This window comes from Lampetra planeri, unplaced genomic scaffold (genome assembly GCF_965212315.1).
Source record: "Lampetra planeri unplaced genomic scaffold, kcLamPlan1.2.h2 scaffold_1841, whole genome shotgun sequence".
Classification (NCBI taxonomy): Eukaryota; Metazoa; Chordata; class Hyperoartia; order Petromyzontiformes; family Petromyzontidae; genus Lampetra; species Lampetra planeri.
Genome location: NW_027614585.1, coordinates 1577 through 23753, shown reverse-complemented (window position 1 = coordinate 23753; position 22177 = coordinate 1577). Strand labels below are relative to the sequence as shown.

Sequence of the window (22177 nt, the reverse complement as noted above, 5' to 3'; positions counted from 1 at the left end):
AGTGGTGAAGGGACGACTGACTGATGGCATAGCCCATTCACAGACCTTAAACGCGTTAACGGCACATGCCTCTAGCCAATTAAAATGCAGTGTGGGCGGGCTTACAGAAACCCTTAACGTCTATTGGCACTCGGATCTGTCAGACTGCTAGCAATGCAGGCTAGTTTCCAGCTAACTATCGTAAACGTTCAACTACTTAAAAAGTGACTCATGTCATCTACTAGACATGCAACTAGATTTTGTGATTTAACTACAGTCACCACACGTACGTTCATGTGTTAACTGATCTTAGCTTGTGAGTTAAAGCGACTGCAATTCGTGTATCGGGTTTGGTATGAGTGAATTGAAATCCTCCGGATTTAATACTTACGCAGTGGGATTTTTGCCTCGGTGTCTTCCTGCTCAAGGGCCTGCTAGAGACAGTTATTACAATCCAGTTTCACTAAACAGTTCTACGGCGTTTCCCGTGCAGCATCCTCCTGCCTTTCCCCACTAAATGGCCCACCATGACTTGCACAATTGCTAGCTGGCCCGGCTAGCCTAGCAGCGCCGCTTGACACCAAAACACGCTTTCACAGAGCGCATGCGTAGAACATTCTAGTGACCAGCTTTCATCAGCCGGCTAGAAATCCCCCGCTGGAGTTATATATATGTATATACAGATTATATCAGACAGTAAACCAGCACATTTCATAAACCAATAACCCACAGATGTATAATATTGATTTTAAAAATTAAGACGTTACCTGTGACGTTAAAGCTCATTGGGGTCAAAGAGTTAATGTATTACATTAATTTAGAAATACAAGACTAATACTCACTCACAGACATTTTTCATGAAAATGGAAGCGTACGGATGTGACATATAAACAAATGTTTATAATCATTCATTCAGAAAAGTTGTTAATCACGAAGCACAATAAAATGCATCTATATATTAAGATGTATTTGATGTGAGATAGAAAGACTCCGAAAGTGGTAATATATTTGTATGTCTTGGTCAGTTTGTATGAGAATTGTTGTACCTTTCCTTGTAAACAAATGAAGAAAGGAATGGTCCTCGGGATGGGATACTGGGATATATTTTGGAAACTCCGGTGACGCAGACGAACAGAGAAATATCAGCTGGCAAGGGATAATTTGTATGAACTGACCACATAATTGACATTTAACGGTTGAGTTAATCACCTTACAAGCAGAACTGGATTGAAAGTTATCACAAAAAAGACTGTCTCCATGTCTGTATGGCTTTTGTTTACATGCCTTGGTGTACTGATCTTAAGCATTCATGATGCAAATACAGTTTTTTTACAGGTTTTACCCATGTGAGCATCACACAAACACAGTCCTGGTGGGATCAGCCTTTCAACAGGGACAGTTTTGATAAGAATTGGTCTGAGGAACAATCCAACAGATTTATCTCGACAAAATGCACAAGATGTTGTAATTAAATAGATTTTATTTCTCCTTGTAGATTGTGACAAATGGAATTCTTAGACATTGACCCCCATGAGGTTGACAGGCCCGGTTATTGTATCGCTTTGAAATGTCAGTTTCGATCTGAAAAAAGAAAATATATATGTATAAAAAACAATCAGTTAGTGGCATACAAAATTTATTAGTAAAGTGTTAGTCTTAGTAAGAGCAAAAATGATTTCATACCTGTTTCTGGAGTTCCTTGGTGCGTCCCGCCAGCAGGTCAATGCGAGGTTCTAGTCTGGACTGCTCCTCTAACGCTTCCTGTCGTTTTTCTGCCATTGTGGCTGCCTTCAGCACCAGAATGTCGGCCTGTTTCATTTTTTGCCTCAGGATCTCTGTTACACGTTCAACATACCTGGACACACGTTTAAAGACAAACCTGAAACCCATGACTGATCAGAATGTGGGTTGATTTGTGTCTACACACTCAACAACTTACCGCGGTGAGGCTTGGATCATGAAGAGATGCTGCATCCGGAGAGTGGTGAGCCGGCCCAGAAGGTCCTGCACTTCTGACAGCCTCTTCTGGATGTGCTCTCGGGTTTGATTTTGAATGATGGAGGGGGCCAACTGAAACTGGCTTATTGCAACCACATCAGCCTCTTCTCCCATCTCACTCAAGCGTTGAGTCAGAAAGACTTCAAGCTGCAGTCGCAAATGACACTAGTGTCATTTCTTCATTGCGTAAAAAACAGCATGACCGCTGTATACTAGATGCAACAAAATAGGAAATTCTCTCCATGAATGTGAATATATATCACTGATGTGATTTCCTACTTCATGCCAGTCTTGCCATAACATTTTAGATCAGCTGATAACAACACTAGAAATGATGTGTATGTTCATCAGAAGTAAAAAAATAGAAGTAAAAATAGAAGTAAAAAAAAACAATGTATTAAAATGAATCCATTTCACATAAATACAGTACCTCCATGAGCTCGTCAATGAACTGGCTGCGAGAGCTGAGCATTCTCCAGTATTGTTAAAGCGTCCTCGCCCTTGCCACCCCCTCAGGACCTACAAAATGGACAAACATCCCGAGTTCAGCAGCTGAGCAGACAATTATTTAGACTACATCAAATACTGTACTTACAGTCTGCTCCCGTTTCTACGAGTTCAATCTCTACAGGGGCCACTTCACTGTCCCCCCAGTCAATCTCACCTGCACCAGTATCCTGTTCAAAAACACAAATGGGTAAATTAGATAAACGTGCGTCAAGATGGTTTAAGATCATTCATTTTGAACTGAATATTGAGTTCAATATCTTGGAATTAAAGCAACATAGCGGGGTTTTGCTTAGCAACAGGGGACCACTGCTGGCACAGTTGAGTAGAATGTCATAAAGGCCACGCCCCTTTCTTCACAAAGTTCACAAATCCTTGCCTGCAGGGCACAGCTAAGTTGTTGTCATCAAATTAAGACAAATGTGGGTTCATACAAGAAGAGCAGTGACAAAGTGCTTCAGGTGTCCTACCTCAGGGCTGACACCCCAATCTATTCCTTCCTCCAGGGTGATGCCAGTGTTCACGCCCTGGGTGTCTGTTCCTGTGCCAAAGTCACCCCAGTCAATCTAGAGAAAGTTTCCCATCCCAGAGACACAAACAAAAGCATCAGACACAAATGAACAAAACAAGGACTCGAGGTCTGTATCCGAACCATATCGGAACTGAAATCTCTATGAACCACAGCGTGACTGACAAACTGATCTGTGTAAACCAACCAACCGTGTCCTCTGTGATGGTTTCAGGAGGCGCTTCGACCACATATGGCTTCTCAACAACTGCTGGGACTTTGCCAGTCTCCACTCATAAAAGGTTGTGTTTCCTCTGGTCTGGGTGAATGTCAGCAATGGGCAGAACTGGATCAGACCTGTAAGCAACATTTGAGCTCATGTGAAGAAGCAAACAATATATGTTTTGGACTTAAAACAAGAATTGATACTTACCACTCACATACAAAGTTTGTGAAAGCTGCGTAGAGTTTGATATGCTCCTCTAACTTCCCTGCATCCTTCCCAACCTCGTCAAGAACTGACGGTAAGTCATTCAGCAGAGCCTGCAGCTCTCGAGGCACATTTTCTCCCTATCAGAAGCAAAAAATGGATGTCTGTCAAGAGAGCAACAGTCTCCCCTGTTCTTCAGTTCAGTGTCTGTTCACAGGGGCTCTGGGTAGTGCATGATACACAATCCAATCACACACAGCGACACGGATTTCAACAAAAAAAAAAAAGACTGAAGCGTGCACATGTGTGATATCAGTTGCACGGGCTTGTACTTACTTTGATGCCGTACTGTTTGCAGGCAGTATAGTAGCGCTCTCTCAGGTCTGCAGCGCAGCTCTGACACTCCACCTCTTTTCTGCTCAGCTCCTGCTGCAGCTGCTGGGCTTTGGCCACCTGCTTCCTCAGAGCCGGACCTTCATAGCTCACATTGCGACTCAGCAAACTGGCCACCTCGGCTAGGAAAGCCACAGCAGCCACAATCATCAGCTTCTTTTCCTTTTCATTCAGGTGTTAACACCTTCACTTGTTCACTGGGCTGCTCCCATCAGAACGGAACGACTTTTGTTTTGATTTGACAAAACCTCTTTTTGACTTCACTCACCCAAATACACGTTGTCTGTCTCGTACAGTGACACAATCTCCTGCCAGTCCTGCAACAACACAAACACCGTAATAGAAGTATGTATAGAGTATGTATTTTAATTGACTTTAATTGACTAAACAAATATTTAAGTAAGTAAATAAATATTCTGTCAGACAGTCTTAGCGGAGTGACATCAAGTCAAATGTCCAGCTATTCTATTGAAGAAATGTTTTGACTGTAAAAATCCTCTCACTTTCATTCTCTGGGACGAATATCTGCCGAAGATGTTCTTTGAGGACGCCTCCGTTCCCTTCAGTATCTCAACTATTCTCAAGCAGTGAAAGTAGTGAATGTCTGTCAGTGGAAACAAACAAAAACAGAAACATAACAAGAAGGATGTAGCGACCTTTTCTGAGGCAGAAACAAGCTGATTTTGTTAATGCTTCAGCAGTTAGTGCCTCATATTAGAGATAAGCAACTCTATTTCAGAAAAATATACATGGTAACAATCAATCAACAAAACTGCTTTTAAAGATGTTTTACCTGCAAGGAAGAAAAGTATTCAGTCCACTTCATGGCAAATAACAATATATATTAGTATATATTAGAATAACAGTGGTAACATTAATATCAGTATGTAACTATCTGATCTAGACATATTATGTATGATAAATAGACATTTTCCCTGAAACATGAGACATGCTTTCCAAAACTGCATTGCGAAACGACCAGAATGCCTCTGTGTGACATGAATAGAGGCTGTCAGAAACCTACAGGAGCCTGAAAGAAGCTGCTTGATCTCCTCGTTCTCTGGCATGTCCTGCATGGCAGCATTAATCTTCTCTCGGATCACTTTCACAACGCTCTGCCATTTTAGGTTACAGTGACGTCGATCCACCAGCCAGTCTGCAGGCACCACAATGGTTTGATACTTTAACCTCACAAGTCTTTGCAATATGCAATAATAGGTATGTTTATTATTGGATAGCTTATCAGTTTTAACCTGTCATGTGGTACAAAAGGTGAGTCCAAAGACTCTGTATGACTGAAAATAACTAAATCTATATGGGTTGTCTATGTCCTTTTCCATTGTCCTTTGCACACACCGTAAAATGGAATTTATTCGCATCCTAATTTTAGATCTGTATTTCTGTGTTATTTCTAATCAGTTAAAATATAAAATATATAATCGTTATCCTATACATAAGCATGATTCATCAGATGGAGGCACCATGTGAAAAACTCAAAGGGGATTAAATCTAATGTTACTGGAATAAAATGGTATCGTAATCTATTATTCACGAGATTTGAATCGAAATGGGCATTTTGCGACTCACCTAAAAGCTTGCTGGTCTGTATGTCGATTGGGAGGTTTTGAATATTCTGTCCCAAAGTAAGAAAACAGTGACGAAACTGGTCCATTTACAGAGACCGACCACAAATGTAAGTGGACTTTGAGCGCCAGCGTCATCTTACCTCCATTGTTTCTTCTTCTGTAAAAAGACTACAAACAGTATTTTATGAATTCAATACATGTCTTTGAACAAAATCATCCAGGACTGCTGTCACTATACCAGATTTCCTGTTGTTTATGACACGTTACGAGAGGGTAAACCAATGAAAAAGGGCGATGTAGACAGCTTGCTCTTCCAGACCAATCACTGATTATGTTACTGAAATCTGCATCTGATTGGTGGATGTCTTATTTTCTGTGCAGTTTCCGATCTTTGTCGCCAGAGGGAAACAGTCTCCATTAGCATGCAGAACTGCCAGTCAAGTTGATGTGTTTTTTTAAACAAACAGTTCAAACAGACACAAACCTTTTGTAATAGCGTTCTTCTCTTTCATTTGGTGAAGGTGAACAGGTTAACAGGGACAGGGTAAGGAAAAACCAACATTGAAAATTATTGTATTTGGGTGGAGAAAATGTTCTTGGGGTTATTCAGAAATATTCCACGTGTACTTTATATTGAACTGCAAAGACAAAAGACACAAAACAGACACACAAAAAATAACCCACCATAAAGTTTATGACCATGGAAATATCACCATAACTGACGTGATGTTGTTTATGAAGTCAAAGTTTTCCTTAACGTTCTTGCATTTTATTATGTCACACTTTACAAGCCAATCATAAAAGCAGAAAATGAAACCTAGGAATATGCGTTACCATATAAAAGTTTCTAATAAAGACATTTTTTTTGCTGGAATGAAATGATAAAATGGCAGGTAAAATAAGATAATCATACCATTGCATACATTATTTGTATCGAATTGTGCTTGATGTACAGCAGCAAGGGGCCTATTTCATATTATTTGAATGTTGTATGAAGTGTGTATTTTGCAGAGTTATGTAACAGGAGCAGGAGACTCACATACATTGCATTAATTGTGTACTGAATAATATATGAAAAGTGAAATGTGTTTAACTCGCAAGGTCTCACAAAAACAAAAAACACATGAAACACCATCTGGGCGGGATTAACGTGTGTGTGTGTGTGTGTTTGAGGAGGGTGTGTATCAGACTGTACAGGAGGGGACAAGGTGAGACGGCTGCAGAGGATTAGAGATGCTACACCTGAGAAGAAGACTAAAGTGGAGTTAAAGTTAAACTTGTGAGCGTGATGGGACGTTTTAACCCTTATCGTTTGCTCAGCAAGGTAAGAAATCATATTTGTTCACATTTGTGTGTGAAAAATATTCTTCCTGCCAAAAAAAAACCATCTATCACATTTTCATTTCTTATTCAGTGACTTTATTTTTGATCATGAAACTACAAACAAGAACCTGTGGAACTGATTTTAATGTCAGATGACAGTGACAATCAAGTCATTCCCAAGTTTACTGATGAAAATGTGACATTGTCTCATTATTTTGTGGGTTCTGAAATGTAAGAAAAATTGTTGCTTTTCATTGTCGTACCTCACATTGCTTTGAATCTATCTATCTACACACACACACACACACACATATACATATACACGTATTACATGTATATTTATAACTTTTTATTTGGGAAATCATTATGAAAAAATATGAAGAGAAAAGAAATAATACATACAAATACATGTTACACATAATCCATGTTTCATAAAAGCAAATATTACAGACTGTTTTCAGTTCGTATTTTATTGTACTAGTTTGTCATTCATGATTCATGGATTTTCAAGGAAGATGCATAATATATTTATGTATCATTCTTTTATGATACACAAGCTGCTGTCACAGGTCAGGGGTGACAAAAAAGGTGAAACCTGAGAGTGGAGTGACAGAAGCGTTCCCCGTGCCCTTGGTGCCTCTCTCCTCTCTCCTCTCTCCTCTCTCGCTCCTGCTTGTGCAGTTGAAAGGTTCTGCGGCTGGTAGTGATTCAGTGGCCTCAGTGTTCCGCTGTGATCGGTGAGGCTTTGCGGTGCGGCTCACCGACACGGCACAGAACTCGTAGTAACTTATTAAAGTGAACTGTGGAGGGCCTCCTTTATGTCAACAGTGCTTTTTGTCTCAAAGGTCACACTGAAGTCAAACATGGGATTGCAGAAAAAAATATGTGTGCAGCTATTTATTTCAACTTTCATGGTGTGAAAGTGTTTTCACATTAGTTCGTTTGTACTGCAGAAACTGGTTGATAGAAAGTCAACAATACAATACAAGTGCTCTGCAAACACGACAGACAAACTGCAACTGTCTTCTTTTTAAGTCGTCCTGGAGGAAATTCTCAAACGTGACTTGGCTCAGACTTCATGCTGGATCTCATCATCTACAGAAAGCAGTAAACATGTTTGTACTGGTTTGACTCCAGGACTACAGTATCTGTTACCTGTGACCACCAGCATGTCAGATAGAAGACTTAGTAAGTGGGTCAAGAAACATCATTTAGTCCACTTTTTTGAGCCCACTGATATTTATTCGAAAGCTATATTTCACTTAATCGAGTGAAGTCATGAGATGAAGACAGTGTTTTGTTTACGATGCAATGAATAGCAGCCATGACACTTTAATATTCAAGAAAATTTAAATTCAATGTATAATTTCTCCTAACTGGGGCCTTGTACAGCTGTGACACAGACATCCCCATCACAAAGTCCTGCTGCCTCCGTTTGTACGATGCCAATTTGCACAAAAACACATAGCAGCTATGTAAGATTGTGCTTAAACTCACCATTTATTGGATCATCATGAACTTCAAGATGAGAGGTTCAAATGTGAAAAAGGCTTCAGAGCACCCAATAAAGTTGTCCAGAGAAGAAGGTGAGTGTTACCATCACTATGGGATTGCTAAAAAAAATGGTACCAATCCAAGCTAATTCATAGATTCTACTTTAACCCCTCTAGAATGCATAGGATGCGTATTTATTAGCTGAGAATCTCTGTTGGCAAGTGGAAAAAAAGGCAGGGACTTTCCTACATTGGAGATAGAGATCCCCGTCTCACCAAGATTATGCTTATTGGGTGAGCAAACACAATAATGGGAGTGTCAAAACATGACTTTGCAGTTCTAAAGGTCAGGATGGTCACAGCAACATCTGCACCAGACTTGGAAAATGGATTGAACCTATGACAGAAATAGTGACATATGAAATATGAACAGATGCTGGTGAGAGTTAATAATGATGGGGAGGAAGAGAGGAGTCATGGGACCGTTTCTTTACTACGAGCCTGTAAAAACAACTTGTTATGAATTGAGGAGATGGTATGGCTGTGACTAAATACTGTGTGAATTACTCTGTTGGAATATATGTGTAGGTGCCATATACCCACTGTAACCCACCTAATGGAACTGTCTCAAAGAAATAAATACCAAAAAAAAAAAAAAAATGCTACCAAAACAACCGGCGGCAAGAGGGACTAATCCGCAGCACTGCAAATATCTTTGCATGAACTCAATAAATGGAATGTTTGTAATTCAGACTTCACATCTTACAAAAGATCTAGAAACACTGAGGCACCAAACTGTGAAAACCAAAACCGGTGTCATTCTCAAACCTTTGGCCACGGCTGCAGTTTGATCTGAAATGTACTAACACGTGTAGCCCTGACTCCACCTCAGTCTGATGATCACTCTGCCACCGAGTCAACTGTTCTCCTTTTGGTAGAGATCTCACATAATTATTTCAAACCCATGTGAGGCCACAAATTAATCTCATACATTAATGTTATTAGTTTGTATTTTCACCTGATCATTTCCATTGAAATCCCAGCAACAAATCCCCTAAAATAAACACTTTGTTCTGCTGTGTACAACCTTTGCCCTGCTTGTACGTGACATAACACAGTTCAGATAAGAGTAAGATGAGTGTTCTTGTAGAGGACATGTGCTCTTTATTTGCATAGGTGCTCCAGGATCAAATGACCACAGCAGAAGCACTCATGGGCTAGAATGTGTACTTTTTATAGTATGTTGTAAAGGTAGTAAAGTATTTTAAATGATTGTTCTTCAACCCCAACTAAAGCTTTGTGCTGAAATGATTTCACATGATTGCATATTAGAATGTAATAATGCAAATAACACAAAATACGTTTCAGTACATTTTGTTTTGTGCTCAGAAAATGTATCCCTCTCAAAGTTGCTCCATCATCGCTCATCCGGCTTCACGATGGATCACCACCAGATGTGTCACGTTAGAGCAACACGTTGTATCTGTATGTCTCTCACCAAGCTGCCTCAGCGGTTGCCTCCAGCCGTCTGCCACTGATCTGAAGTCAGTTAAAGGGAACTCCCTTTCAGACTGCTGATGTATATAACAGATGTCGCAGCTCGTGAAGCATCATTAGATTCAACAGGTCGCATCTCCACAGTTGAGCCATGTTCTCTTCATATCAGATCTCACGGGAGGGACAGAGGATCCTCAACCGCTGCCTCATTAATTCATCAGCTGAGAGCAAAGTGTCGGGTGTCCTCTGCCGTTAGCTTCCACCTGAGATGAAAAACCGAGGCCGTCTAGTCTGATTAGCTTTAGATTATCTGAAGATGATGGGACTCCGCTGTTATTACGCTGTTATTACACTGTTAGAGTCATGTTTAACTATCAATAAGGTCATTTGAAATGAGGAAATTCTGTACTTTTCCCCTTTTCCATGTTTTCACTAAACCTGCATTGCTGTCAGTTCAAATTTATTTTAACTGGCTAGGAGCTGCTTCTCCTGAGTGTTGTCTTCGAAGCCTTATAAACACTTGCTTACGTTTATTTCAAAATTGCTATTAACTTGGTTTTGGTTTAAAGATGTGTGCTCTCTTTCCAGGTAGGGTCCTTATTGTCTGTTGGCGCCATGGCCGACCCCAGCTGGTGGAGGCTGACCTTCTCACGCAAAAAGAAATCTGAAACGAAGGTTCTGTACGAGATCCCCAGCCGAGTACGGCAGCAATACGGGGAAGAAAGAGCACTCCAGCAATAACACCCCTGCGGACCACACAGACAGCCAGTTCAGTGCTCGGCTGGAGAAGATTGTGGATAAATCTGCCACCAAAGGTCGCCATGTCAAGGTCTCCCACTCGGGTCGCTACAAAGAGAAGAAGAAGGTTCGTGCTACGCTGGCGGAGAACCCGAGTCTGTTTGGGGAGCAAAACCTCAGTGACGAGAACCATAAAAAAATAACAGAAAAGTAGCACAGAATCCCCCGTAGACACGCAACAGTCACATCGTGTCACACGTTTGAAGAGGAAGGTGAAATAGGATGTTGAGGGTGGACACCGACCCCACCTAAATCCTCCAACAACTCAGCCACTGCTGTCAGACTGAACAGATGTGCAGTTGTTGATGTAAAACTGAATGTACACTCAATGTAATGAATGTGCTGTCAAACATTTGTTTTGCATGCAAACATCCCTGTGATTGAATTAACTTTGTGACAAGGTTTTTCTGGGTGACACGGTGGTACAGTGGTAAGCACTGTCGCCTCATATGGAGAAGGATCTCTGGTTCGCTTACTGGACTGGGATCTTTCTGTGTGGTCTTGGAGGCTCTCTGCGTGGGTTCTCTTCGAGTACACCGGCTTCCTCCCACCTCCAAAAGCATGCTGAGGTTAATTGGTCACTCTAAATTGTCCGTTGGTGTGAATATGAATGGTTGTCTGTCCTTCATGTGGCCCTGTGATGAGCTGGTGACACGTCCAGGTTGAACCCTGACATTCACCCGTTGACAGATGGGATCGACTCCAGCACAATCGCGACCCATAACCGGCACAAGTAGGAGAAGAAGAATGAATGATTAACGTTTTCTTTGTGTATAAGATCGTTTTGGAATTGAACCTCCCCTTCATGTCACATTCGTCACACAGTGAAACCACAGTTTTAATTTTTTTTTAATTTTTATTATCAAATAATGATTTGCCGTTTCTGCAAAAGGTGTCATTTGTTACAAATAAACTGATGTGTAAATTAAAACGTAGAACCTTTGCTGTTATATTTAAAAGCCGTTCAAGGAGGTAATTTGTCGTCGCATCTGGCGTTTTGTTTTGTTGATATGGTGATTGTAAACCGTCACCGATACCTGATGCTCCATACTTTGTGTCTACATTTAGTCATAAAACCTTGGGTGTGTCTCCTCACAGACGGACAGGCGATAACCTTTAGTCATTTGGTCACTGCTGCTATCTGCTGGCCATAAAAAAATACACTTAGGCCCCAGTTACAAATTAATCTTTATTCAATAGTTTCATGTCTGAAAAAGATATTCTTTTCCCATTTGTTAACATTCAAGATATTATTACTCACATCAGGCTTACAGTACATATTATTGGCACAATTTACATCATCAGCACTTTTAATCTTCATCATTAAAAGGCGCTCCACAGATACAGATTGCTACAAGCAATGCCGAATTATCTGAAAACACGCAAGATTTCTACACCAGTGAAGTCACAAGAGTAAAGTAATTTGAGAATTTGTTGTTCTTTTACTAGCACATATAGTATACTGGTGAAAATATACAGAAATTCAACACAATCAACGATTGAATGAATGTCTCCATTTTCCTGAACACGGACTGAATGAGCCCCCCCCCCCCCAGGTCAGGCTGAGGCGGTGGGAGTGGCCGGAGCAGTGATCACTATTTACACTCGTGGAGTTAAGTGACACCAATAGCAGTGACATAAAAAAGTAATTGTGCTTTTCCAACGAGTACGACAAACAGAATGTTCACATCAACTCTCAAATAACTCTTCTTCTTAGTGACCTGTGTGAATCAATAAAGTTTCATTTTAGTAGCACATCCTTTTTTAGTTCACATCATAGGGTTTCCCTCCCACGGACACATGGTCACTGAAATCGAGGATAAGAGGTTTGTTCTCATGGAGACAACCGCTGGTAGAACCAGCCTCCCCTCCGCAGGGTGCTGGAACGGTTCGGGCTCCGGCTCACCCTCCTTTGGTTTGGTGAAGACGATGCGGTCGTGAAGTCTGGTGGTCTGACCCCTGCCAGAACCTCCATCAGATAAGGCTTGACGATGTAGCCGCCCCCTGTCAGTGAAACAGGCCACAGTGAATGAATGAATGAATGAATATGAAGGCTTTATTTTCATGTGTGGAGTTTTTTTTTTTCTTTAAAGAAACTGAAAAAAAATCAAAAAGGAATAAAAATAAACAAAAATATTGATCCATCATGTTTGTAAAGGAGCAGGAAGAAGCCTGATGCTTTCCGTCTCCACCAATCAATACTAAATAATCATTAGTTGTCACATTCACAATCCTGCCGTACATATTTAAATATATCTCCAAACAATATACAATAAATGGTAAATAAAATAATTTACTGGTGAAAAGCGTTCTGTCTCTTCCTGTACCTTGTGAACACCATTATAATAAAAATGATAATGTTGTATGGTACAGTGTAATAAATGTAACAAATGATACAAATAAAAACTCACCAATAGTCAGGCATAGGAACCTCTGTGTCCTTGTACTTCTCTTCAAGTTCTGAATTCTTCTGCATCAGATACTAAAGAACAGAGACAAGTCACGAGCCGAGGCGTCAACCTCTGTGTACTTCCTATAACATGTTCGTGATAACACATCCTTACATCTCTGCTGGGAACCGCAGTGCTTTGTCTGCTCACTACTGCTGCAATCTGACTGCTCTTTGGTCGGGAGTGGAAGTATTTACATGAGGTCTGGTGGGGGAGACGCTCCACTGTGCCTTCAATGCGGATCTGCAAAAGCAACATTCAAAAGAACCTATTTATGTTTTATAATAATAAAAAATTCCTAGTAAGTACGACAGAAACAGAAAAGGCACCTGTCTGTAAAAGGGGGGTCCCAGTAGAAGACCAGGGATGCATATGGATTACTCTCCCTGTGGACAAATGGCACACAGTTTAACTATAAAAACCAGACAAAACATAATATAATATAATATCATTTCTCCAAATGAGTTTTTTTTCCTGGAATAACAAGTGATTTGTGACGTCAATTCACATGACACCTCATGACTTTTCAAAGACTGATAGGACGATCAGAAAGATCCAGAGAGCTGAGAGCAAATGGCGATCAGTTAGTTAGTGGATGCTGTCACAGAAGGCCAGCAGTCAAAGAGCGTTTGTGTGTGTTACTGTAAATTGAATGATTTCATCCTAACTTTTGTAGATTTGAACTGGATTCCTTCAAGATTCTGAGGACAAGCAGGACCAGGTTCATTTCTGCTACTCGTCTGTATGGATGACAAAAACGCTAACTTAAAACACAAGGAGACGAGTCACTGACCAGCTCTTGGCCCTTTCGGCTCTCGTAGTTTGTGAAGAACAGGAAACCGTCGCTGTTGTAACCTTTGAGGAGAACCATACGTGCAGATGGGCGTCCGTCTCTGAAAGGACAGAAACACAGCTGATACAGACTTATGAGACCTGCCAGTGTCTGTCCTCCTTCTTCTTTTTACATAGACGTGTCGGCAGTGGTGATTATGCAGTTGACAGGTCCAGTTCTAAAACTCTGACCCAGATGCATTCTGTGATCAGTGGTTGCCGTACTACTTCGCATCTACACAGTGTCTAGGTGTCACCTACTTGGAGGCAGTGGCGATGCACATTGCGTTGGCCTCTCCAACCTCAGGGCACTTTGTAGCTTCTTCGAACCAGTTTCCAAATAGCTTGATTGGGTCCAGACATGTCAGCTGACTCTCCTCCAAGCACTGTGAATGAAATGAACAACTGTGTTGAACGCACCATGATCACACACTCTTCACACAGAGGAAGTTGAAAAACAACTTGACATTCTGGACAAACATCGTTTTCATTTAAGGTCTCATGGATCTCGATGGAGGTGCAATGCCTCTATCAGGAAGGCCCAGACTTGGAGAAAAAAAGTTGTTGCAGAGGGAAGCAGATCAAAGCAGCTCAAACATTCTAATGAATACTGTCTTTTAACATGGGCCTTTGTGGAGGTTTGAAGACTTTGCATGGTGCATTTCTAGCTGCCTTTTGCTTGGTTATGTGGAGTGACATCAGAAGTCTGTGTACAGAAACAATACTGAAGGGTTATCAAGGCATTGGATTCGACTTACAAATGAAAAACACAGGCTGTGAACTGCAGTATTCCTTCATCTGACACCGGACTAGTGTCAGCAGCCATTAATCTCAGTATGTTCTACACGCTCACCTCCCCAAGTCCTTTGTATTTCTTCCTCATGTCACTCAAGTCCATGTTCGAAACGTCACTTCCCTGCGTTTCCTGTGCAAAAAACGTGCAAATCCGATTCTCGAGCAAGGATTCACGGAAATCCGAGACAGACAATTCGCACGATTTAAGACAATATGCCTGAATAAGTGTGCAGGGAGTATGCGCCTCATAATGGTCCAACCAGTCTGGTCCGACCAGTCACACTGGCGCCTGACGTCACAGCGCAGCCTCCCTTACGTAAACGATTACGAAAACATGCCTTTTGTAATATGGCATTTTTGTAAAATAGATTTCAAACTTAAAGTTTCTTATTGGGTGGTTAGTTCGTATTAAACGTAACAGTATACTTTAATACTGTAGAGTAATTCACATATTGTGTTGCGGTTAGTGTCTCATCGTACGTATGACCATCTGAGTGAGGAAACGTTTTCACGACGTCGGTTTCACGTCATGACTTTGGTTTAAAATTAACCGACAATTAACGGATACAAAGAATTTGCAGACAGCTGTGATTTAAACCAATGGAAGATCCAACTATCATATGCGAGACCACATAAAGTAATGATAAACTCGCTACTGGAACAATTTGTGGTAAGTTGCACTTAAAACAAGTTGTTTTGTAGAGTGAGCAAATTATGAGCGAATGATAGCTATTATTGGGTGAAATCTCTTGTTAATAATCTCATATGCATCTGAAATATGTTTTTATGTAGTCAATCACTTTAATTTCTTTCTGCCTTCATGTTCCTCAACACATCATCCCTACTACGTCACTTCCTAAATCACGTGTTCTGTCAGTCATGGCGGCGACCTTGTGTTTAAAGTTACTTCCTAAACAGGGTAATGTGAAGTCTTCACAGCAGTTATTCCTTCACTCGTTGCTCCGTGGCATAATTGTGGGTTTATGAAAGCTTTATTGAAATGCTAGCTTCAGTTAAACTTTATTGGAGAGTTAACCACGTCAATACCAACTGTGGCTAGCTAGCTAGCAGATGTGAAATTATAACCACTGCGTGTCTTTCAGGATGGCTTCCCCTCACACAAAGTGTCCGACATGGCTCCAAAGCCGTAACTCGCCACAGAAGACCGATGCATTTCATCAAACAGAAGTTGATGGCTGTGACACAGTATATTCCTCCCAAACCGGCTGCTCCTCCTGGTGCCTATCCGTCCCCAACCAAGCGAGTGCAGGAGGTAACAGCCGTCACTGGTATTTGTCACTCACGTCACTCCTCAACAATAAAGGATCAAGACAGTACACATCACATTTACATTACATTTTGTGCTTATTCGATCCTCCAGTATGTGCATACCACATATTGCAGTAAATCAGTACTGAAACATTGCATCTGTGATCTGTGATTCGTGGCATGAGAAAAACTGAAGTGAAGACATTTCATTCCATACATGCAATACTGTATACTGAGTTTTAGCATTTTTACATTTTTTTTATCAACTAGCAAAGTGAAATCCAGTCAAATGTGTATGTATATTTATATGAACTTTCAGACTTCTCATCAGAAGTGCACAAAGCACAAGATAATGAATGTTGCCCAATGCTGTGTTAGAGCACTGTATATGAGACAAATGTCATCATTCAGGAAAGTGGTTTGATGCTGCTCATGAAAAGAGAGGTGGACAAGGTGTTCCAGGACTCAAAGATGATTGCTGTTGGCCAGAACAACAGCTGCATTTCAGAAGACATGATGATTTTTAAGCACAAACTGCATAAACATGGCATCAGTGTCAAGATATTCCCCAACCAGGTAAGCTCTCTGTGTCTGTCATAGAGTTTTATTTTAGTCGTCTGACCAAAGAAGCCTTGAAATCATGTACTATGGTATGGTCTGACACATTTTTTCCTTTTGATCTTATTTTTTTTCATTCAAGTGATTTCAAGTGATTTCTTTTCCTGTATTAATCTTAACGTCTTCCCTATTAATCTTGAGGCAGTATATAAACTCCACTGCTGCTGAATTGTGTCAAATAAATGAAAATCTTATTTTATTCCACGTTCTCTAATCTCTGCTCACTTCCAGGTGATTCGCTCGTATTTGAAGGACAGTGTTTACTGTAATATGGCTCCCCTGTTCATGGGTCCAACAGTGCTGCTCGTGAGTACAGAGCCAAAGGTGAAGGAATGCTGAAGACTCTGCGGTCCAGCCCGCAGATTACACTTCTCGGTATGTTTTCATACCCCACACGCACAGACAAACTTCAATTCATTTGCTACACTTTGCTACCCCGGTAATAATTGTCTCATGACTCTTCTAGTCGACAGAGCTGCAGCTGTCAATGGCTTTACCAGTACCAATGATTGTACCAATTATTGAATGAGTTAACTGAGTAATTGGATACAAATACTTTTTCTATAATGAAGGACAATGATAAATATACAGCTGAGAGATACAGCTGAGAGAGTAATTATATTAATGTATATATATAAAATTATTATTGTTTTTCTTTCTCCAACACTCATTTCCGTTAATGTTACTGTGTGAGCTGGAGAAACTCTTGCGTTTGAGATGCATCGTCACGTGTCCTTATGTTACACTAATTCTACTTTGCAGTGAACAGTGAACGCACCACCTGGTCTGAGCAAAACACAATGGTTTGTTTAAACAGCAGTCAAACGCTGCCCTCAAGCCGTTTATAATGGAATTCTCTGAGTTACTTGAGGATTCATTTCAGCCCCACTAATAGAAAACCAAGATTCAAAGATGAAATAATGGTCCAGACATGGCGTTTTCGCTTCAAGTCAGTTTATTATTTGTCCAAACTACAGTTTGACACATCTAGAATAACACCATTGTATATATGTGAATCCACATGCACATAAATGTCAAATGTACCATTGCTGTCATCATGTCAGTGACTTAGTGTTTTCTTTTCTAATGTTGGTTCAGATTCTGTTATCATATTTAACCGACTGGTTCGATCCCGTCACAGGCGCCTGCATAGACAACACGCTCCTGAGCGCACAGGGTGTGATGAGCTACTCCAAACTGCCGTCACTAACCGTTGTCCAGGGCGAGCTGGTCAGCGGCCTGAGCCTCATGACGGCCCACACCAGCTCCATGTTGCAGCGCCACCCGGCGCATCTGTCAGCGCTGCTCCAGCAGTACATCAGACAGCAGAGCCCAGACGGCGCAGAGGACGGAGTTCCCAAAGCAGAGGAGGCCTCCTAGAGTTTGATGGGAACATCCAGGGACTGTTTGTTTACGGCCTGGACTGATGCAGGCCGCTGAAGTTGGACTCACGACTGAAGAACCTCGCAGACAAGCTGGACTGGACAAAGTCTGACAAACGGTTTGAGGTGATTAGTTCAAAAAGTGGAAGCGCAGTGGCTTTTGTGAATGACAGAGACTGCAGACTGAACAGGTTTCAGTGCTTCTGGAATGGATTGTCAGTGTCATCCACCACACCATTCCTTTATTTAAGGTTGTTGTCATAGAAATAAATGTCTGCTATCTGCCGGTTTTGTGTCCAGCCTGTGTGTCTCTTTTCAGAAAGGCCGGTTGTCACATAATCGGCATATTCATTTGATCTGGTGGAATCAGAAATGGTAAGTGTGCACCAGCTGGAGTGGAGGAATTCTAGTGGACTGTAAGTAGCATCCTCCCCCCAGTACGGAATAAACACAAGTGGGCACAGACCCTGATGGGTTAATCTTCAGATTACAGTGTGTTAATCTGGGTCAGTTCGTCGATTATGGCCTGCTTTCCAGAGACAAGCCTGGCACAAAGAAACATTGTCACAACTGTCTTAAAACATTTTTCATCTTACCTTTCAAAAATATTCACCAGATAGGATCATTGTTTTAGATTTACATATGTCAGGGTCATTAGGTGTCTTCCTCAGATAACTTTGGTAAAGCACTGAAGTGGATTTAGTTATTACCGTGTATATATAGCCTTTACATTTGTTGAATATTTTGTTTTCTGATAATTGTTATTTTATGATTGTCTTTTGGAAGAATTGAATGAATAGTCTTCCATTGAAGACCAATGGGGATCCTTAATTAACCAACAATTACATCGCCTTATTCCTAATCCATAGTCACTTCTTAATGTTATAACAACTGTTTATTTTCCCCTTAATATACATTAGTAAGACCCTTATGTAAGTAGGACGTCCAATCTGATCTTGTTTGAAGGGAGTTGAAAAATCCCGTGCGTAAATGACAGAGACGCAGCGTTTCCTCCATATTCCATCACACACACGAGCCGCGTGCGTCCCCGTCCAGCCCGTCCCGTTCTGAAACTCCTACGTAACAGAGGTGTCGGTGTCCAGCGACTCCAGGCCTCCGCAGAGAGACGCCGTGTAATTCCTGCTAATGCGGATAAAGACCAGGGCACATTGCGCACGGTGCGCGCCCCCCGACGCGCGCGGCTCTCTGCGGATTTGGAGGATGCCACGGAGGAGCGAGATTAGAGATGCGTGGTCAGAATAAAACGGAATAATCTGAACCTCTAACGTTACTTTTACGGGCTTTTTAAACTGAAGCTCGATGGGGAGACTGTTGATTCTCCACAGATCCAGGAACCATGTTGGATTTGACTTGGACAGATGATGAAAGTCGGAGGTGAACTCCAGGTAAGAATGTCAAGAGTATTTCCTAGTCCTGGAAGTACATATGACACTAGCATCTGCAGTAATAATAATAAAAACTCATTCATTCAAGAGGACAGTTCAGGGTACAAGACGCAAGGATAAAGTGATCGAGATATTCGAATACATTTAAGAACCTGGTTCTTCTTGTCCATTTCTAGTCTTGTGGGGTGATACTATGAAAATAATTTCAGAACACTTTGTTCAGGATTACTTGAATAATTGTTTTTGATCCACTGACGTCAGTGGCTGACAGCAGATTAATGTTTATTCTATCTATAAATCTAATAGTGGACACAAACATGTGAATTCACTTCATTTAACTGTCCCATCTTAGGTCCACTCCAGAGTGATTTATACCATAAAAAATCATTTTTTTTCCTGCTACATTTTCCTGAGGTAAAGTAATTACTCATTGACCATGTGAGACTCATTCAGACTGTCCTTCCTGTTGTCATAATCTGTTTCTTAGCTCCATCCTCCAGCATGATGCAGCTTAATGTGCTGGTGCCAAAATGCCAGCTTCACCTTGATGACTTCTTTTGTTAGCCGCTATTCACATGCAGTGTTTTCCTCCTGTTTCGTCTGTGCACAGGATCAAACATGATGGCAAATGGACAGGAATCGTTAGTTGTAGAGGCAGGAAACTGACACAGTATTTCATTTCTTCCTGCTTGAGCAAACAAACTCAACCCTGCAAATCCTTTCATCCTGTTTCCAGCATCACTGGGGCCAGTTTACACTCATCCTCTCCTGGCTTACATAAGAGGTTCTGAGGGTTTGGACGTGAGGCAGCGTTCCTTCAGGGACAGGAGACGATATTCATTTCAAGTGTACATGTTGATGATCTTCTGTCTGTGGAGCCCATCTGATCGTATTTCACTGTCCAGAAAGCGTGAGCAGTCGTGGTTTGAAAGGTGAATGTGGTTTGTGTATTGTTTCGTTTTCCTCTCTGCTGTGGGGTGAGGAGCTCTGAGGGGAATCATTAGCTAACTCCATGAGTGCATTGATACAGTCACATCTCCTATTATAAGTCAGACGAGTGCCATTTAAAGCTTTAACAATGATTTAAATACAGAATTCTGACATGTACCGTTGGAGCAGCATCAAACCTGTAAATCTTTGACATTTGGATGTCAAGGGGGTTTCGGATGTGAGCGCTCTCAGGCTTGTGTTGTTTCAAGTCCAAGTGCTAAAAACATCCCTTGAAAAACCAATTAAGCTGAGGTTGGTAATCCTCTCGCTGCAGCCTGTGTATAGCTTCTCCTGTGTGTGTGTGTGTGTGTGTGTGTGTGTGTGTGTGTGTGTGTGGGTGGTAGAGGCATAGAAACAGATACTCAGTTGGAGTAGACATGAGTTGACAAAAATATGTCAACTATGTAAAAAAAAAGGGGGGGGGCATGATATCCCTTAGAGTTTAAGGGAAACAAAGCTTGAGGAATACAAGATGATGACTGAATTGATGGTGACTGAAGAGGACATTAACAACAAGGAAACACTAATGTGTTGTGTGTATCACTTTTTGCCACAACTTCTGCTTAAGTGCATTCATTACATCCCTTTGAGATCATTGTTGATTGATAGTTACTGTTCGTTAAGGAGAGAATCTAATACATGTTGCTGTTGGTGATACAAATGAAGCGTAACTATGGTAACTGAATAAATGTGTTGTTTCATAGTTTCAGTGACATAAATGCACTAAACTGTTTTACCAGTTTAAATTTTGTTTTGTTCACTTGTTCCGTTCCCGGTGGTTTATGATCTAGAATGATCTCACTCAATCAGGGACATTCACATCGTGTCCATTTATGACATCACAGGCTTGAGCTAAAAGCTCAGCTGCTGTTGGGTAACTGGATTACATACAGTCTGAATCTTAGTGCCTGCTCTGCTGAGCAATGTCTAGCTGAGGGAAACCAATGCAACATGCATGTTAGTGTGTGTATTTTAAACAGAATTTAAAAGATATCTAAATAAATTTATAAAATCGTGCTAATTCTTCACAGCGTGAAAATGTTATACCTCAGTGTTCCTCACAAATTATTTGTTGAATGACAGAAAATTAAGCAGCAGTGATTTCCCTAATCGATTTGTCAATCATTATCGATGAAAAAATGATATTTGCTGTGTTTCTCCTCTGTACAGAGACCCTAAAGTCAAATCAAGTTTTGTTTTTATCGTGTGCACACGGGATAATTATGTTGGGCGCTCAAGATATTTACTTGCATTTACTTACACCTTATCCGAGGAGCACAAAGGTCAATAGTTAATTGTTCACAAAGTCCAAACTTGTACCTGTCTAGGGACGTGTATGCTACGATTTTCTTCTTTTGTGTTCACACTCTGGGTTTCCACCATGTAGGTGACGATGTCCCTCTAATTCAGTTTAATGTTTAATTTGACTCAACCGGTTACCAAACCGGTCACTCCATCACCAAAGGTCAATTTTTCATGTAGGATGACTTGTCTGCTGCTGACAACAAATGAAAATCATCACAGAAGGTGTCTGTATATCCAGGAAAGATGCATGAATGCAGATGGATGTTTACGAAATCTAAAGAAAAGGAAAAAAATCGCATTAACTATTTTGTGGGAACAAGTTAATGAATTATCCTGTGCGCAAAAGATATCACCATGGCTACTCTCCTCTGTATGCAGTTTTGATGTTAAATAACGTCTCCTTGTCCTGTCAGGACTTTGGTGGCTGATTGCAGTGGTTTTCTCTCAACAAGCAGCCAACTACAAACAGGGGGGCCGTTTGACGCCTGCGCTCAGAGATGGATTACGGGTCCTCACTCAATCGCAGTCAGTCGCTGGCCAGCGGCCTGGAGAAGACCTCACCTGTATGGAACAAACCGCCCCACTCTCGGAGCAGTAGCACTCTGTCGTCTCCCCACTC

The 22177-nt window shown here is 41.2% G+C and overlaps 4 protein-coding genes across 4 annotated transcripts; 2 read left to right on the top strand and 2 right to left on the bottom strand.

Annotated features, from left to right (window-relative positions):
* Positions 1 to 1493: 1493 nt before the first annotated feature.
* Positions 1494 to 5487, bottom strand: LOC144740009 (CDK5 regulatory subunit-associated protein 3-like). Its single transcript, XM_078622896.1, is given in 18 exon segments — positions 1494 to 1523; positions 1525 to 1560; positions 1663 to 1834; positions 1919 to 2124; positions 2408 to 2440; positions 2442 to 2479; positions 2482 to 2496; positions 2573 to 2654; positions 2955 to 3050; positions 3205 to 3281; positions 3284 to 3332; positions 3334 to 3349; positions 3426 to 3562; positions 3759 to 3937; positions 4084 to 4132; positions 4319 to 4419; positions 4840 to 4971; positions 5403 to 5487. Coding segments are annotated over 18 exon segments (1533 nt in total).
* Positions 5488 to 10329: 4842 nt separating this feature from the next.
* LOC144740008 (proline-rich protein 15-like protein B) lies at positions 10330 to 10666 on the top strand. Its single transcript, XM_078622894.1, is given in 2 exon segments — positions 10330 to 10404; positions 10406 to 10666. Coding segments are annotated over 2 exon segments (336 nt in total).
* A 471-nt stretch (positions 10667 to 11137) lies between these two features.
* Positions 11138 to 14691, bottom strand: LOC144740007 (pyridoxine-5'-phosphate oxidase-like). The gene is given in 10 exon segments (XM_078622893.1): positions 11138 to 11181; positions 12419 to 12476; positions 12479 to 12566; positions 12924 to 12994; positions 13077 to 13205; positions 13292 to 13306; positions 13309 to 13348; positions 13745 to 13855; positions 14055 to 14179; positions 14647 to 14691. Coding segments are annotated over 10 exon segments (726 nt in total).
* A 776-nt stretch (positions 14692 to 15467) lies between these two features.
* LOC144740006 (large ribosomal subunit protein uL10m-like) lies at positions 15468 to 17855 on the top strand. Its single transcript, XM_078622892.1, is given in 6 exon segments — positions 15468 to 15507; positions 15692 to 15861; positions 16269 to 16433; positions 16707 to 16803; positions 16806 to 16850; positions 17617 to 17855. Coding segments are annotated over 6 exon segments (756 nt in total).
* The last annotated feature ends 4322 nt before the right edge of the window (positions 17856 to 22177 follow it).